The 19,154-nt window shown below is 47.1% G+C and overlaps 1 protein-coding gene across 1 annotated transcript; it reads left to right on the forward strand.

Annotated features, from left to right (window-relative positions):
• Positions 1–1,342: 1,342 nt before the first annotated feature.
• Positions 1,343–8,650, forward strand: LOC107106347 (suppressor of tumorigenicity 14 protein-like; the record flags this gene model as incomplete). The annotated part of the gene is made up of 4 exons (XM_015406483.1): positions 1,343–1,529; positions 3,082–3,356; positions 4,396–4,532; positions 6,340–8,650. Coding segments are annotated over 4 exons (761 nt in total), but the record flags the coding sequence as incomplete, so codon positions are not given.
• Positions 8,651–19,154: the final 10,504 nt, after the last annotated feature.

Below are 19,154 nucleotides of genomic sequence, written 5' to 3' on the forward strand. Positions count from 1 at the left end.
CTGATTAAATGCTTTTAATGGATACAGCATGTTATCTAATTAATTTAAGTACCCTTTCATTTTCCAGAAAACTTTAGTAAGGGTACATTCTTTGTTGAGAAGCTAAAAGGGGATTAAGGTAACTTAGAAACAAAGAAGCAAGTATTGCTTTCTTGCGATTAGATGGAAAGCGAGTCTAATTCTTGTTCTTGCTAACCTCTGCATCAGAATGGCTTCAGAAATACAAACAAGTTGCTGCTGCCAGTTTTAGGGCATGCCATTAAAATTGTCCCCTAGAGAATCAAACAAAGCTTTAGATGGTAGATTTGCTGAAGGGACTGAAAATAAAACAGCCAATATTATAATGCTCCTGGACAGACCTGTAGTGTGACCTCGCCTGGAATTCTGCATGCAGTTTTGGTCCCCCTGTCTCAAAAAGGACATTGCAGGGCTGGAAAGAAGTGCAGAAGAGGGCAACCAGAGGATAAAGGGGTTGGAGCACCTTCCTATGAAGAAAAGCGGAAGAGGCTGGGATGTTTCAGTTTAGGAACAAGATGACTGAGGAGGAGGGGGGCATGATTATAACAGAATGCATGGGGCAGAGAGAGTGGATAGAGAGAACTTTTTCTCCCTGTCTCAAAATACTAGAATGATGTTGATGGTCAGTAGTTGAAAGATGGACAAAAGGGAGCACCACTTGTAGAGTTTGCTGCCCAAGAATGCAGTGATGGCCACAGGCATAGAGGACTTTAAAAGGATACTGGGCAAATTAACGGCAGATAGGTCCCTCAGCAGCTAGTGGCCATGTTGCGTAAAGGGAGCCTCCGTGTTCAGAGGCAGAAAACCTTGGAATACCAGTGTTAGGCAGCTGTATTGTGGAGGAAGGCCTTGGCATCTATGTCCTAATGTTGGCCTTTCCTTAGCAACTGGCTGGCCACTGTGTAAGACCGGATGGACCACTGGTCTGATCCAGCAGGGCTGTTCTTATGTTACATATTTTTTTAAAAAAGAGCTTATAGCTCTAGAAGTTATGTTTGAAACGCGAACCTCTTGTGCGATGCATGTCCTGTCCACATACATTGTGTGCACAACTGACAACAGCCTGCAGTGCGCTTCCATGTGTTTCTGGGTTTTGCTTATCAATTGATTTGCAAAAGTGGGGGAAGAAAACTGCCCTGGTGGTAAGGTGTACTCTTAGAGTGACCGGGGGGGGGGACCCTAGAGGGTCACGGGCAGTGTTCCCTCTAAGCTGAGTTAGTGTGAGCTAGCTCACACTAACTCAGCTTAGAGGGAACATTGGTCATGGGAGGTAAATTTACTCAAGCTCTGTGTTCTCGGGGCCTCTGAACCTCACCTTTTCTAGATTGTGGCACGCGCAGCTTCACAAAGAAATCCCGGATTGTCGGTGGGACCGACTGTGAGGCGGGCGAGTGGCCGTGGCAGGTCAGCTTGCACACTGGACGCGAGGGTCACACCTGCGGAGCCTCTTTGATATCACAGAAGTGGCTGGTGTCAGCGGCGCACTGCTTTAAAGATCCACACGCTACCAGGTTGGTAGATGCCATCGTTCTCTTATATCTTACGGGCTATTATGATTGTCCCTTCTTCCAGTGTAATTTTATCCCTGTTTTACTTGGTGTTCATGCAAACTGGTACAGTGAGCTGGCGTATTTAGCGGTTAAGACGGTAATTTGTGATCCAAAAGGTCCTCCCTGTAGCTCAGACTCACTGGGTGGCTGCAAGCTATTCTGTCACCTTCAGGTACTCACTCCATATCTGCTCTCAGGGGGGGGATACTGGCTTACCTTACAGGGCTTTTAAGTCCCTGAGAGATAGTACCACATTTGCAGTGAGCTTTATGCATTTTAGCTTTAGCAGTATGTTGAATGCACGATGCTTCCTTCTACTAAGACGGTCTCTTGGTCTATCAGGATCAATATTATCTGTTTTTGCTGCCAGCAGTGGCTTTCCAGGGTCTTGGGTGGAGGTCTGTCAGGGTCGGGAGCAGAGTTCCCTCTAAGCTGTGCTAGGGGGTGCTGGTGCACGACATTTTAGCTTGGCAACTCGGGGATTTTTGCTTCAGCTCACAAGTAAACACTAAGGCATTTTTACAATGCAGGATGGGGGCACCTCCTTCCAGTGACCATAGAATTAGATCCCCTGGTCCAATCTTTTTGAAACTTGGGGAGTTTTTTGAGGAGAGACACCAGCAGCTATGCTGCAAATTTGATGCCTCTAAAAAAAAGGCCTCCACCCAAAAAAACAGCCCCCCCCCCCCCAGCCCTGGATATCCACAGATCAATTCTCCACTAGAGCCTATGGGATCCATTGACTATAATGGTCCCCATAGGCTATAATGGAGCCAGAAAAAAATAGATATTTATGCTTTTCAGTATGATTTGCAAGCTGCCTTGAATCGCAGGAAAAGTGGGATATAAATATTTGAATAGATAAGTAGTTTGGGCAGGTTGATAACATTTAAGCAACTTCCTGTTTGTTAGGTTAGATTCTGACAGACTCTGTTATACTTGACCTGTAATCTGTCATATTTCACACACAAAAAAAAGTAGGCTGCAAGAGTTTTCCCTCCGCTAGGTGCTGGTGTGTTTTCAACAGCTCAGTGCAGGGCGACAGTCTGAGGCCAGGGCGAGCAATATAGAGGACTGGGGCAGGTAGTCCTGTTCTCTGAAGGCCAGGTCTACCAATATAGTGGGAAGGGGAGGGTAGACTTGTTCTCCGGAGGCCTGGTCTACCCTCATAGGGAACATTTTCTGTAATGAAATTTGATTTGATTCTGTTTTCTCTTATAATGTTTAAATTATTCTTAAAATATAGTATACATATAGTTTAAAATAATTCATTCTGAGATTTTTTACAAGATTATGGAAATAATTAAAAAAACCTAAGTTATGTAGTAGGCAAATGTGATTCAAGGGGTGCACCCTTGGACGTTGAGGGTGCAGAATCCACGGGGTCAGGGTCCACGGGGTCGGGCTGCACTGCGGGCATGACACATATACTGTAATGGTTGTGTGGCTAAAATTCTCTGTCCAAGAGCTGCTGCTGGCTACTTGCCTTCAGTCCCGTATTAACTCTCTGCAGCCTCGCTGAACCCAAATCGTGGACTGCATTCTTGGGCCTTCTCGACCAGCGGGACAGGGGCAACCCCAGTGTTCAGAAACGGGGCCTCAAGCGCATCATCGTCAACCCATACTTCAACGATTTTACCTATGACTACGACATCGCCGTGGTGGAACTGGATAGCCCGGTCACCTTCACCAAGTACGTCCAGCCCATATGTCTTCCTGATGCCTCGCGCGAATTCCCGGCTGGCAAGGTCCTCCACGTGACCGGATGGGGAGCCACAGCAGAAGAAGGTAAGTGTGGCAGCTTGACCAGAGAGGCTGACTCCTAGAGCCTGGGGAAAAGAGACCCTGTTTTGCTCTATGGTATGCGGGAGGGGGTAGAATTCTGCATACTATAGGGCCACGTTTTGCTGGTTTTGCAATTAAATTTTAAAACATATTGAGGATGTCATGGAGTTGTTTTCTATTGTCCCAGAAAGTCGGACCAGAACCAGTGGGTTTAAATTAAATCAGAAGAGTTTTCGGCTAAACATTAGGAAGAACTTCCTGACAGTTTGAATGGTTCCTCAGTGGAACGGGCTTCCTCGGGAACTGGTGGGCTCTCCTTCTTTGGAGGTTTTCAAGCAGAGGCTAGATGGCCATCTGAAAGCAATGCTGATTCTGTGAATTTAGGCAGATCATGAGAGGGAGGGCAGGAAGGGTTGCATCAGTGCTTAATTCTTGTGGCCCTTTCTTACACTCCCAGGGAAATGCTGATCGCCACTTTGCGGCCAGGAAGCAATTTTTCTCCAGTCCAGTTTGACTGGAGATCTTGGAGATTTTTTGTCATCTTCTGGGCATGGAACAGGGGTCTCTAGGTGTGTGTTGGGTGGAGGTATTTGTGAATTTTCTGTTGGACTAGATGACACTGGAGGTACCTTCCCACTCTATGATTCTATGAAACCTGGCCATACACTGCTTACCCCTATCATTTATGAACAAATTAAATATCACCTGCACCTGTACTGATCCTTGTGGGACCCCGCTGCTCACTTCCCTCTTTCGCAAGAACTGTGCATTTATTCCTGCCCTTTGCTTCTGTTGCTGAACCAATTTTTAATCTGTCTTCTTATCCCCTGACTGCTAACTTGACTCAGGAGTCTTTAGTGAGATACCTTTTTGGAAGCATTTTGCAAGTCAAAGTATATAATGTCTATTGTTTCTGGGTGTGGAATTGTTGCAAACCTTGGCTGATCTCTTGGGGGGTAACAATATGTTAGCCCTTCAAAGATGGGGCAGTTGAGAATTCCCTGCACCAAGTCCCATGCGTACTGCTGTGGTTTTTTGGCAGGTTCTGGCGCTCTCATTTTGCAAAAGGCGGAAATCCGGGTGATCAACCAGACTATATGTAAGCCGCTGTTGACCAGCCCGCTGACTCCACGGATGATATGTGTCGGGGTCCTGGAGGGAGGAATCGATGCCTGCCAGGTAAGAGTCTTGGAGACTTTGGTGACAAGAAGGGGCTCGGCTGTGAGCATCTCGGACAGGAGCCAGGCTTCCCGTCTTCACTGATTGCTTCTGTGTGGGAGACCTCTGGCCTCCTTGGGGCCCGAATGGGTTTGGCGGCTCTTTGCTTCCCTTTCCCTGCTGTGACATGTTACTGCCCTGTCTTGCCTTTATGTAAACTTTCTCTCCCTGCCAGCAGAGTTTGTGCAATAAAAGCAGCTGCTGCATGGAGCATGCAAACCGGTTCCCACCCTTGGCTGTCATTTCTCTCATCTTTTTCATCTCCTGCTCCAGTTTTGGGGCCTAACCTTGTAAGGATGACTTCTGCAACTGCACAAGACAGCATTATTTGCACGTTCAGGCTCCTCTCTCTGAACTCAGAGCAACCGTAGTCTTACTGTTTCCCCTGTATTTGGCACTGTGAGCTTTGCTTCGTGGAAACTTGTACACTGGGATATTTTGTTGGTCCTTAAAGGGCTACTGGACTCAAATTTTGTTCTGCCGCTACAGACGAATGCAGCTACCCACCCAAACGACTCTTTCCTTGTCACTCTCAAACTATGTGTGATTCAGTGCTTTCTCCTGGTGCACTTGTTAGAGAAATGCCTCTCACGTCTTGAGAGAATTTGCACTTTATCAGCCCCACCTCCCCTTCTGCCTCCTCCTCCTCTCTCTCCACATCTGTTTCAAATGCCTTTTGGGACCAGGTTATTTGTTATGATTTCCCCACATTTCTCTGAATCCACTGTGCATCTGTTTACATGCTATTGTTCTTTTGCATCAAGAGAGATTCCTGAGTAGTGACCAAGAGGACTTTTAGTTTATGAATAGCTTGCTCAATCAGTCAGTGTGAGATAAGGAAGGGCTTCTCAGGTCTTTCTGAGCTACGCTCAAAGCAGCCAGCTCATCGGGAGAGTTAAAGGAGAAAATCACTCAAAGCCGGAAGTACAAATTATAGTTTTATTCTATGCGCAGACAAACAAAGTAATGGGGAAGTCTAACATGATGAAACAACAGAAAGCAAGAGGGAAGCACAGTTTACTTGCTGACTGAATCTTTCAGGAATTCAGACTTCCCACCTGCTGGAGATGGATTTGTAGTGTATTCTAATTGACTTGAATACATGACTGAATGTAACAGGAATCAGTCCATTGCCATCTCATGTTAAGCTTCGTCCTGGGCTAGGATCCTAATGTAACCAATAGGAACACTAGCCCAGGAAGCAATAAATAAATATGAAGAAGCTCCCTGAGCGGGAACGTTCGTGATTGGCCATTAATGGTTCAACCGCATTGGTTGTTAAGTGTACAGTAGGCGTGGCTATATTAGCCGGGAATGTTTAAATACAGAGCAGCTTCTGTGTTAAAGCTGTCTCTGGCTGACTGATGTTGATCCGTGTTGGAAGTGAGTTCGAGTTGAAGAATAAAAACTGCATTCTTGCTGAATCACTCTCCGACTCTTTGTTAAGCTTGCGACTTAACAGGATTGACCCGATCAAGGAGGCCGCGGCCCTCAGTTTGCAAGGCCTGAGCAAGGGTGTTCACGGAAAGACTTTAATTCATAGGGTTGCCAGAAGCTGGAAGCCACTTGATGGCATGCAACACATGCACAACCCTGCTCGAAAGTGTGGCCAAAAAAAAGCCAAAGATGTGACAGTAGGGATGAGACACAGGGCGGTGATTTACTGGGATTGGTACCAGAAAACAGGGACCTACCTAAGGACCAAGGTGGGGAGCATATAGAAGGCTAGTAGCAGGCCTCTTCAATCTGTGCTCTTTCTTTTCCACAGGGTGACTCCGGCGGGCCGCTTACCAGCATCGAGGCCAATAACAAGATGTATCTGGCTGGCGTGGTGAGCTGGGGGGAAGGATGCGCCCGACGGAACAAGCCTGGAGCCTACACCCGGGTCTCTCTGTTTCGGGACTGGGTCCGAGAGAACACAGGGGTGTAGGTGGTCGTAGCCACGGGGTGATCCTCACGCACCTGATTTTCCTGTGTCTGGCATTGACAAGCTGGTGGCTGTAGACAATCCCACATGATGTGAAGAGAACTCTGCATATCTTCTTTGCACCCGCCTTGATTTACTTGGGGGGCGGAGGAAGAAACAATGAGTCTAGGTTTATCGATCAGGTGGGCTGAGTCACCAATTTGAAGGCCTTTCCCTCCTTCCTGGCAGTGCTTTCCGCACCCTTGGTCTCCGAGGACTGTTTGAGCAAATCTTATTTGAATGTGAACTTGGTTCCCGGTGGGTTTGAATCTAGGGGGTGGGGGAGGCTGGAACTCCACAAAGCGATCCTACCTCTGCATGAGCCATACAATGCCAGGCCTGGTGCGGGTTGTGCTTGTGAGACGAGACGGCAGCGTCCGGTGGAAATGTGATGGAAGAGGCTGCTGTTCATCTATTAAAAACCAACTTCTGTGTGTTTTTCTGGAGACCAGATGGGATGTTAATGGCCCTGTGGTTTTATAGCTAATCTTGTACAGCCAGCACCTGTGGCTTGTTCTGTTTGCTTTCCTTTCCACACCCAGAGAGTTCCACCCTGGGAATGTGATTGTCACCTACACTGTTGTTATTGTTTTTTTCCTTCAAAACTGCTGGTCAAGTGGAAGGGGCTGTCCTTATTCTGTCTCCTTTTCCCAATCTGCAAGAGTCCAGAAGTGGAATTGTTATGAGGAAACGGTGCATCTTTTCTCTTCTGCTTTGTGGTGAGCAATTTGCTAACTTGGTTTTCTGAGGATGGATAGATGGGCACACCTAGTTTTGCTAAAGCAGTCTTTCAAGTAGGATCAAGTCCTCACTATTATTTTAGTACTTCAGTTTTTTAAAAGTGTGTTGATTTTTTTAAAAATCCCTGCAGATAAACCACACATCTTTGGAGATAAACCACATGTCAGTGGGGGTGATGGACTCTTGGTTACTGCCTTATATCTCACTCCCAGTTTTAACACTGTGTCCAGAAATTCTTCCTTCAGCCTCAGAAGTTCCTTTGGCATAGATCCCCTTTTATTAAGCAAAATCTTTAGCATCTGCTGCTAAACTTTGCCCGTCTTGTTGTATACCAACATGACTTGGATTTAGGTCTCTTCCATTGCTGATTTGCTTACGGCTAGACCATGGAGATCAGGAAGACCCACAGTTGACATTTGCCTTCATTGAATGATCTCCGGTGCCAGCACAGTGTTCAAAGCCTCTAGGCACGATCATTGCTGCTCTTACGGCTGACGTAAGGCATGCCACAGACCCTGCTGGTTTTTCAACTTTGTAAGCCTCCAAGGATGCCTTTGTGACCCTTGCCTGTTTAGAACCAAAGATGTGACCGTGGTGATCCTGTTATTTAGATCCCATTGACATTTGTAGGAATTACGCATGCATAACTAGCTGCAGTATCGTTGCCTGTGGAGGCAGAGAATTGTTCTGAAAATCTCTGCAGTACAGAATAGTTGGAGATGCTCCCTTGCAGGTATTAGGTGCAAATGGGCTTTAGCTAGTGTTGTAGGTGTGCTATTGTGAATTAAAACAGATCTTAGTTAAAAGGGCTTGGTTGCCCTTTGCAAAGCTGGGGTCTTACGCCTAAGGCTGGAATCTTTCAAGCCTGTCACTCTCTTGAGCAAGGAGAGTATTCAAACAGTCCCTGCTGTGGAAGCTTGAGGGCTCTCCAGGGAACACATGATAACCTAGCCCATAGCTACAGTGGGGCATCTTAATCACAAGCCATGCCCCACAAAGCTTGCCCTTTGAACTCATAAAAATATTTTAAAAAGTTTAAATGTAGCTGCGCCGCGCCGCCGCGCCCAGTCCTGCCTGCACCGCCTTCTTCCTCCTGAATCCGCCCTCCCATTAGCCGTCCCATCCGGTCCTACCTTCTCCTGATTTGCTGACTTGCCCCCATGGGGGCTGGAGAGGGCTCAGGGGCAGGGGGAACCAGCTGCAGATCCTGCAGAAGCACGCAGGAAGACCCGGCGGCCAGTGAGGCTATGTAGTGCCCACCCCCTCCCTCTTCTCTGGTGGCAGCCTGAGTCAGGGGTGCCTCAGTGCCAGGAGCCCTGCTGGGTGACTTGAACGTTGGGTGTCCCGAGAGGGTGTTCTTGGGAAGCCCTCGCAGTCCACCAGCCTGGGACTTGCAACGGGGCTTCTCAAGAGACCAAGGGTTTTTTTTAAAAAAAAAAACCTTTCCCCTTGGCAGCTGACATTCCCTGGAGGAGCTGTTCAGCTGGCCTCTGCCAGGGCGCAAATTGCTGAGGGCGCCAAAGAGCTCTGATGTATTCATTTTCTTAAAGACGAAGAGCGTTGTTGGGTGAGATCCAATCCCAGGATCTAGTCCAGCATGTTCCCTCGGCCACGATCCCCTCCTCTTCACCCTAAAGCGACTGAGTGAAATTTCTGTTGCATTTCTTCGTATTTTTAACTTATTTTTTAATTTTGTGACGTCACGCCCCACCAGTTTCCCCAGTGCCTCCCCCACTGAGAATTTTCTGACTACGGGCCTGATCGTAACATGTCTGAAAGCAGATTCCAGCTGTGCCTTCCAGTTTTGAATGTACCATACTACTGTATGTGAAGAATGGGATGCTGGGGTTTGTAGTCCCCAAGGGTTCCTCCCATTGTTCCAGTGACTATAACCCATGTAGAGACTTTTGCTCCATGTAAAGGGTTAGGTAGGCATCACGGGGCTGGGCTTTGTGGACCACAGACCTGGGACAATGTTTGCACTTTTAATTCCTGCTCTTCTTTCCCTGCCTCCCCATTTTTATATACGGATAATGTAGGTAGATCCTTTGTGTGTAGGGGTAGGTAGGTAGACTGGTGTGTGTGTAGGGGTGGAGACTGAACATGCGCATGAATGTAGGAAATGAATGAATGTTCTGCCCCATTGTGGGTCAGATTGGCATTGCCACAATGTGCCTTAATATATAGCCTCATTAAATGGATGCCATTCTTTGGGCATCTCCTTCTGCTGTGCCTTCCTGCTTTAGAAAAGCTGCTTTCCGGGTACCAGGGATGCTTCTAGTGGTGCAATGCTGAACTTTCATTTCAGTTTTGAGACTAGTGTGGGAGGACGCCAAGGTTATTTGCTGTCTTGGTTTGCTGTGTGCAAACCTGAAATAGTTTTTAAGGAACATTTGAGTCCTAATACTGAAGCGTTTCATGGAACAAAGAGTATTGATGAGAATACTTGGCTCAAAGAATCCTAAAATATAGGTGGTTGGGGGATGGGCAAGCAGAGGTTGTTACGAACTCCTTCTTCGGGCTACGTTAGTTGATTTTTCAGTTTGTCTATTGGTAGTGATGCTTTCTCTTCTAATGGAGGGGGAGAGGTGAGTGAAATGTTCTTACGCAGAACTCTGCCACTGTAGCTCCAGTTGTGTTGAAACTGTGGGTTTGAGAACAGATGCAGAGATAAGAAAGGAACAGTTTCCAAAACTAGTGAAGTACTTATTTGTTTTAAAAGAGTGTTTCATAAATAGATTAAGGAGTGCTTCAGTATGCCCATTTCTTTGGATAATTAAGCATTGACAAGGGTGGATAGGTGAGGGATTTCTTTTGCTCCCCTTCCCCAAAGAATTTATCTGTTCTATTTTTTTAGAAAGAAATTGTGAAGAATTGTTTTGAATTTGTTGCCTCCATCTCGTTTCCTGGTGTACGTATGTGTATGTATATACTGTCTCTTTTTTAAAAAAACCAACCCTGTAAATATACTAGAATGAATGAAATTTTACCCTCCATGATTTCCCCCTTTTGTTGAAAGTTTGAATGAAATGGAGACATCTGGAGATTTGTGGGTGTTTTTTTTTTTTTTTAATCTGTATTAAACCTGGATTTTTGTACCAAGTGTTTGTGGTGTTTGATCAAAGCATTTCATGGGAAACTGATGTGATTCCATTTGAGGACAAAAAACAAAAACCTCAGCTATGTAAGCATGTGAAGCTCAGTGGTAAAACAGTTTGGGATGGGCGTGAACTGCGTTTTGCAGTTTGGTTTGTGGTTTGCTGCTGAACCATGAGCTGAACCACGAACCTACTCGAAACGATATGCTGGTTCATGAACTGAACTGATTCATTTAGGTTTTTGAGCCATTTAAAGTTTAAAGCAGAAAGCAGGGGTTTAAATGGCTCTGAGCCATCTAAACCAAACAGCTGAGTGGTGGGCTCGGAAGCACTTAAATCCTTGTTTTTTGCTCTTCACGAGCCACCACAAACTGCATTAAAGTTTGTGGTGGTTCTCATGTTCACATGGGCTCACAAACCATGAACCGGCCAAAGTTCATCACTTTCTTTGTGAGCTGTTTCGTGCCCATCCCTAAAAACAGTCACATGTAGCAGACCCCCATTAAGCGCTGCACGTGTATCTAGCCTTGTCCTGCTGGGGAAAGACTGTTCCATTGAAACATTCCTGTTCCTCACCCACACCCTCCTAGCAAATGACATTTGCATAAAAATGCAATAAAACCAGTGCTACAAGCAAACTCTGGAGGAACACCCTCTCCCTATGAATTCACCTCAGTTATTGGGACTGCTCTCTGTCCATGGATCAGAGCCCTGCTGCAAAATGGTAGCTCAGACTAAACTGATGTTGAAAGAAAACTCTTCCTATGGGATTGGAAGGCCATACCAAGGATGGGAGGGGAAAGAGAGGCTATAAGGACATGGGGGAGAAGGGACTCTTTCATTTGAGGGCCTCTCTTTGGACGAAGACTAAGCTTTCACCAAGGGTCTGCAAGTTGCCCACAGGGCAAGGGACAACGGAGAGGAATCCCAACCTGGAGGTCTAAGTTAATGGTGAACTCTAACCTACTGTAACTTCAAGTAAAATTTGCCTGTCCTAAAAGCCAGCATCGTTTAGGAAGTACCTAGCGTAGGGATGGAGGAGTGTATGTTTTGACCTTTTCTTTGTTCCCTTGCAAACCCCATATTGCTTGAAGGGAATATGTTTATTTTTCATTTATTAAACTTATAGAATTGTAAGAGTTGGAAGGGGGGGCCATACAGGCCATCTAGTCCAACCCCCTGCTCAATGCGGGGTCAGTGTTATAGCATCCCTGACAAATGTTTGTCCAGCTGCTGCGGGGGAAGGGGGGGGGGGGGGAGGGGGAGCCGATTCCACTGCTGAACGACTCTCGCTATTTAAAAAAAACCAAGTGCCTATTATCCAGCCAGTACCTTCCACCTGTAATTTCAACTCATTATTGCAAGTCTTATCCTCTGCTGCCGACAGGAACAGCTCCCTGCCCCACCTCCTCCTTTCAAATACTTAAAAGACTGCAATATATGCTCTTAAGACTGATCTCTGGGAAAACACCATGTCTGTTTGGTTTTGCTATCTGAGGTATGGTACTGGGGAGGGACAGCAGAGAGGCCCGCCATCCCTGGAGTGCGATAACTCTAAAGTGCAAAGTTGTGATAGATTGCCCGCATGCTTGTAGAAGGGTAGTGGGAGCGGCAGTGCAAATACAGAGTGCTAGACATATGGGTCTGTCTAGCAGGAGATAATCCTAAGAGTCATTGGTTGCTTTAGTGCTTACCCAGTTTTTAATTGGCACCCCAGGGGTTCATCTGACCGGGAAGGGCTTGCAAGCCCGCATTACACTCCAAAGGATCAGTTACACACAGTAATGTTTAGCAATTAAACCAGCAGCCCTACAAACACGGTCATTGGACCCCGATGAAACCAAAGATCAGCAGTCTTCTATACAACCAGCTTTAGGTTATTGTTTAAAGCCTCCATTTTATCCTCAGAGTAACCCTGAGAATATGTGGCTGCCCCCACCCCACGATAACCCTGAGAGTACATGACTCTCCCCCAGCAATCTTCCATGGCACAGTAGGGATTTGAACCTGGGTCTCCCAGCCTGTAGTCTGACACTCTAACCACTCCTCTACAAAGGAAATTATTTATAGCGCTAGTGAAGACTTGCCTAGCCTCTTTTATAACAAAGAAATTGGGTAGGGGTGGGGACAGTTATTGTGCTTTCCATCTGCCCTTGGAAGTCGTCTGGTATTTGTTTCTCTGGATGTTAAACAGTGACATGTATTTGAACTCTCACCCACCCTCACCTACAGGGTTGTTGGGAGGGAGGGAGAGAGAGAGAGAGCACACAGCTGTCCCAGGGTCACCTGGTGAGCTTGAGGGCTGAATGGGGATTTGAAACTGGATCCCCGCAGTCCTCCTCTGCCGCTGACCACCACACTAGGCTGGCTCTGCTAATTCTCTTCCCCCTGAACAGCAATTCTGTGTCACATGGACCTGCTGCCGGCTTACAGTTTGCCTTGAAAATGAAGCACCTGCTGTTCTGTGGGGCAGAAGAAGGTTGTTCTTAGTAACTTCCTGCTCCGCTTGGACCGCCTTGCAGAAGGCGCGCTTTTGTTTGCGTCTTGCATCGTTTTGTGTGTTCCTGTGTTTATTTGCAGCAATGCTCAGTCCGCAGTTCACGGAGAGTCACATTCGAAACCGCCATCAGCCATGCCTAGCACAAGGCCTGGATTTCAGGGAGGCTTGCAGGGTTTTTTTTGTTCCTGCAGCAGCAGCGTCTTTTGGGAACTACCCTGCCAACCACAATCACCACCGGGCAAGGGTGTTGGCTACCTTCCTGAAATAGGGTGGGTGCCACATTGGCAAACTGCTCGGAAGAGCTGGAAGCGGCTCCCAGTCACTGAGTATAACTGCTTTGTTGTTTTGTGGACCTGGGGGGAAGGAAAATAACAGTTATTTAAGCTCACATGGACTCTCGCTACAGCAGAGAACCGAAAGCGTAACTTCATTATCTGTGTTTTATCCTCGTAACAAATTGGTGAGGTCGGTTTAAAAACATGAAGCTGCCTTATACTGAATCAGACCCTTGGTCCATCAAAGTCAGTATTGTCTACCCAGACTGGCAGCCGCTCTCCGGGGCCTCAGGCAGAGATCTTTACATCACGAGACGCCAGATCTTTTAACTGGAGATCTTTCAGCTGGGATTGAATCTGGGACCTTAGCTGAACGGGCCCGGGGGCTGGTTCACACACACACACAGGTTTATTACTTCGTTTCTCATTGCTTGACTATTATTAAGCCCAAGATGACTTTGCTTGATGTATGTAGTAGCTCTATTGGAAACAGCGAGTTAATATCCGAGTCACACATGAAAGCCATCCTTTGAGGCTGGTGGAACCAATCCAATAGCAACTCCCCCGTGTCCATGCAGAGAGTTTTGTGGTCATAGTGGATTGTTCAATGGAAGTGTCAGCCCAGCGTGCCACAGAAGTTAAAAAGGCGCTGCTTGGAATTATTAGGAAAGGGACTGAAGATATGATGATTAATAGTATTATTTATTTATTTGTTCATTTGATTTATACCCCGCCCTCCCCACGAGCAGGCTCAGGGCGGTTTACACTAGTCAATACAAAACAACAATTAAAATCACATGAAATCCTCTAAAAACAGTTCAATTATAAATAAATCGTGTCATAAAGTGCTGGCAGTGGTGATTAGTTATTTAAGATGGCTTACTTAAGAGTTTTCCCAAAGATGTCACAGTCATAATGCCCCGGTATAGATTTAGACAGATTCGTGGAGGATAGGTCTAGCAGTGGCTACTAACCATGGTGAATTAAGGGAACCTCCACATTCAGAGGCAATAAACCTCTGAATCCCAATGCCAGGAGGCAACATCAGGGGAAGGCCCTGGCCTCTATGCCCTGTTGTCCCTCTATAGAGTCAATGGTTAGCTACTGTGTGGAACAGATGCTGGACAAGATGTACCCCTGGTCTGATCCAACAGAGCTCCTCTTATGTACACAAGCCTCCTTAGTTCTGTTTCAACAATTCATACCATACATCTACTATTTGCACTTCTGCGTGTGGATGACCAAATCACATTTCCCTCTGTGTTGCCCACAACACCTACTTGGGGTTTTAAATGTTGTAGGAAGCTAGCAGAGGTTTTTAGAATTTCTGCATGCAATTTAATTACATCATCAAAATCACCCTAGGAGAGGGAAGGCATCCTTATGGTTCCCATAATTAAGACTTCAGATATCCAAGGAGTCCAAGGCAGATGAATTGCAGATCTATGCATCTCTTCTCTTTATTGGGGTGCTGCACCCTCTCTCATTCGTTAAAGTAGATGTCACCCTTATAGCCTTAAAAGGGGCCAGGTTAGTGGTCATACACCATTACAAAACTTGAACAACACTTAGAACAAACAGCTTGTATTTAAAAGTGGGGGAAACAATGGCTATAGAACTGGGGATTTGAAACAACAGAGTGAGAAGAATAAAATATGCTCAGCAGTCCCCAAATCAGGTTGAAAAGAGAAGCAAGTCTCTAGATTTACTGGGGTTCTATTCATGAACTGCAGAAAGGTCTCATTGGACGGTTGGTGTGGTCTCTGTTCTACACACCATTTGAGGAGCCACTTTCCCTCACAGTCATGGCAGGAGAAGTCCCATAAGCACTCAGGGTCAAAGGCCTATGCCAGAAGATGGCTGCTCTTCCGCCAACTGCCTTTCTCCTTCTCCCCAGGGTTTTCTCCTCAGGAACTACCATTTCATTAATTCTCCACTCTCCTGAGGAAAAAATGCCTCAGGGTACAACTAGATAATACAGCGTTCTCACGGCTGCTGCCACCACTTTTAATATTAGAATTCATTCAGTTTACAAGCGTTGCAGGGGCCTAGGGTTGCCAACTCCAGTTTGGGAAATTCCTGGAGAGTTGGGGGTGGAGCCTGGGGAGGACAGGGGCCTCCGTGGGGTACCATGCCATGGAGTCCACCCTACAAAGCATCCATTTTCTCCGGGGGAACTGATCTCTGTGGTCTGGAGGTGAGCTGGAATCCCAGGGGATCCCAAGCTCCCATTTGGAGGCTGGCATCACTAGAGGGGAAGGAGTTCAGCTGGGTATGCCAGATAGCCCACCCCCCCAAAGCAGCCATTTTCTGAAGGGGAGGCTGATCTCTGTCATCTGGTGACCAGTTGTAATTGTGGGAGATCTCTAGGACGCACCTGGAGGTTGGCAACCTTATCTCAAAATCTTGAATGTGCCCATAAGCTCTGTATGGCTGAGAGGCCTCTTCACTAGACAGAACCTTGCTCTGGTCTGAGCATACAAATGCTTAATTCTCTAAAATTTTATGCGAATGGCTATTAAGAAAACAAGATTGTATTCTACAGTTTTCCCAGAAGATGGCATTATAGTATTCCACAAAGGTAGAATGGTGTTATTTCCCCCCCTGAGTATTTCTGTGCTTTCTACATCCACTTGTTGGGCTTTTGACAAACCCGAGCCCCTGGAGTGACTTCTGTTGGTGTTATTTTGGGGGGGGGGAACCCTCTATCTGGCATTAGTCATTCAAAATAGCTTACAAAGCCTATACAATAAATTTTAAACCGTTGCAGATTAACAACCTACAGAAAAACATTTGCCTTGCAAAAAGCCACCAGTGAGGGGTTTATTTATTTACTTAACTATTTAAATTTGAAATTGTATACCCAACTTTTCTCCCCTAGCAAGGATCCACAACAATTTATAACATTGTTTCCCCCTTCATTTTATACTCAACAACAGCACTGTGAGGTAAGCTAGGCTGAAAGAGAGTGACTTGCCCAAAGTCAGTCAGTGAAATTCTGGGGCACAGTGGGCAACCTCAGGTTATCCAGATCATAGTCTGATACTATACCTACTATGCCACATGGGTTTTGTAAAGTACTCGGTTCGATACATCACGACTTGGACAACGACGTAAGGAACACGCGTTTACTCAGTACTTCACAGTACAAAGACAAAGACAAATCGCCAAGTGGCCAACTATATACACATCCAAGGGAACTCCCCTGGATCCCATTGGGGGGTTTGAATCTCCTGCCAAGGTTTCTATTGGTTCCCATATTGGACCTTAGGAGCCTAGCTTCTATTGTTCTTTAGGGATCAAGCTCTGCACGCCTGGCCACCGCACGGTGGCGGTTACCAGGTAGGGCTGCCAAATGTGGGCGGGGCCCGGGGGAACCCCGCCCCCGGCGTGCGCGTCACTAGCAAGTGACGTGGGCACGCCGGGCACGCTCCCAGCATGCCTACGTCACTTCTGGGTGATGTGCATGTGGAGCGCGCGCGCGCGCACCCCCAACACCGGCCGGGAGCCCCCCCCCGCTCCAGGCGAAGACGGATTTGGCAACCCTATTCCCAGGACACAACAGCTTTCTTTCTGAAACCTGTCTTGCAGTCTGTTCCATACATTTGAAGCTGCAAAGAGCAAGACCTTGCTGATGAGGAGCTCTGTACCTGATGGATGGAAGGGGCTGTTAGCATATGGGTCATATTGAGGAAGCAAGTCATGCAATTGTAATACAATTTTCTGAAAATGCCACTAAATGAACAAGTTCCACTAGCGAACACCAGAACTGCAGTGGGAGGCATGTACATTCATGTTCCAGATGATGTATATTGCCTTCTTTCTCCCGCACTCCCATTTGTTTTCCTTTTTTGACAAGGCTCATCTGAGAAGACTTGGAACATTTCTCACACTCAGCCCTTTTGATTTGTTTCAGTATTAATTCTACATGTACAGCCTCCATACCACCCACTTTCATACTTACTAGGGAAATTCTTTTTCTGGATGTAAATAACCAATAGGTTCTCCTAAAGCTCCGCTCCAGATAAATGTAATTTATTAAACTCTCTCTCTCTGTGTGTATATATAACAGCTGAGCTCTGTTCAGCTCATTTGAGGTATTGTTTATATTGGCATGTACAGTGTATGGGTATGTGCAGAGGGTGTGTATTTTTATTGTGCAATTTTTTTAAAAAAAAACAGGACTCTCCTTTTTGGCACAGTTGATGCAGTACCAAATCTTTCTGTAAAAGCTGGCTTTAAAAGAAATGCATAGATTTGCCTCCAAACAGGTCTACTTGTGAGCAAGTGCTGTAGGATGTCCTCTGGCCTGTTTCTTGGCCCTTCATGTATTCCTGAGCTGTTCTTCATACAACCTTGCAGGGCCAGTGTCTCAGTGTCAGCTGAATTATGGCACTGCACACAGGAGGGAGTTCTAGGCAGCCTGTCCCATCATAGTGTTTCAGAATCAAGCAAACCTCCACATGTCAAAATCCCGCCTTCTACACTGGGGTCTCCACCCTTTTGGAGCCTGTTGACATGTTTGGAATTCTTACCCAGGGTGGTGGTCGCTGCCACAAAATGGCTGCTGCAAGAGGTGCAACCAACCACAAAATGGCTGCTGCAGGAAGTGGCGCCACACACACAAGGGAAGCCCAAGTGCAGGGGGGGAAAGGGGTAATTTGAAAAATGCACTGGGAAAGAAGAGTGAAAGAGAATAAAACCAACACCGTGGTAGCAGCCGCCGCTAAAACAACATTATTTTAATCTGCCCAGCCTATCAGATCTCCAGTTGCTGACTAGATGACCCATGTGGCCCTGCCCACTTTCCTAAAATGCTTGGTGGGTGCCAGGAAAGGTGTTGACAGGTGCCATGATGGGGATGCCATGTTGGGGAACCCCGTCCTACACTATTCTTAACCAAAGGGTTGGAAGTATCTGTGTGACTCCATGGGGAAAAAAATCCCAGAAGCAACAGCAATGCAGTACCTTTTATTGGGACCAACCCCCATAATCAAATAATGAACAAGGTTTTGTGTTACACATAGGGTTGCCAAACCCCCCGGTTTGGCAGAGGTCCCCTGCTTTTGGGGGGTTTCTACCCGCCGGCGACCAGCTGGCCGCTGGGGGAAGCCCCGCTCCAAGCCCCAACGCCCACCGCCACCCCTTTCCCTTCTCTCTTGAGAGAGAGGAGGGAGAGGGGCGGCTGCGAGCCAGCCAATCAGGTGCGAGGAAATGCCAGTTAACTGCAGGGAGCCAGCGTTTCCATGTGCCCAATCTTCACGGAGGTCAGGCATGCAGGGCAATGCTGGCTCCCTGCAGTTAAAGGGGCCCCTTTAACTGCAGGGAGCCAGCATTGCCCTGCATGCCTGACCTCCGTGAAGATTGGGCACATGGAAACGCTGGCTCCCTGCAGTTAACTGGCATTTCCTCGCACCTGATTGGCTGGCTCGCAGCCGCCCCTAGTTACGCAGAGCTCTTTATCAGGCTGGACATTTAGTATAGAACAGGGGGTATGCCATTTCAAGGCATGATGAGGGAAAACATGCTATCAGCCCCCTTGTCACCTTTTAAAAATGGAGACCAGGAGGTGCTGCGGATTGACTTCGAGTCGGAGAGAAAATGGTTCCAAGATTCACAGGGGTTTAGGGTTGCCAAGTCAGAAACTTACCGCAGCGGGGGACTCCCGGCTGGCTTCTTGAGAGTTTTCCCTCGGATGACCGTGGCCCCGCCCCCAGCATGCCCAGCGTACCCACGTCACTTCCGGGTGACATGCACGTGGGGGTGGAGTTCCCCCCGGGGCCCGATCCGCCAGCGGCAGGGACTTGGCAAGCCTACAGGGGTTGCTGGGATGGAAGGGGGGGGGGAACGCTTCTCTTTGGAGAATATAAAAGCCAGCCATTAATGAGAAGGCAAAAGTTAAATGTGGTTGTCCTTATATTTTCAGAGCTGGAGGTGAATTGCATTGGGTAAGCAATTATTGCCCTGATCTGCATAGCACAGGCTTCAAGGTGCTGGGTTTGA

Source organism: Gekko japonicus, unplaced genomic scaffold (assembly GCF_001447785.1).
Source record: "Gekko japonicus isolate JY-2015 unplaced genomic scaffold, Gekko_japonicus_V1.1 scaffold4379, whole genome shotgun sequence".
Classification (NCBI taxonomy): Eukaryota; Metazoa; Chordata; class Lepidosauria; order Squamata; family Gekkonidae; genus Gekko; species Gekko japonicus.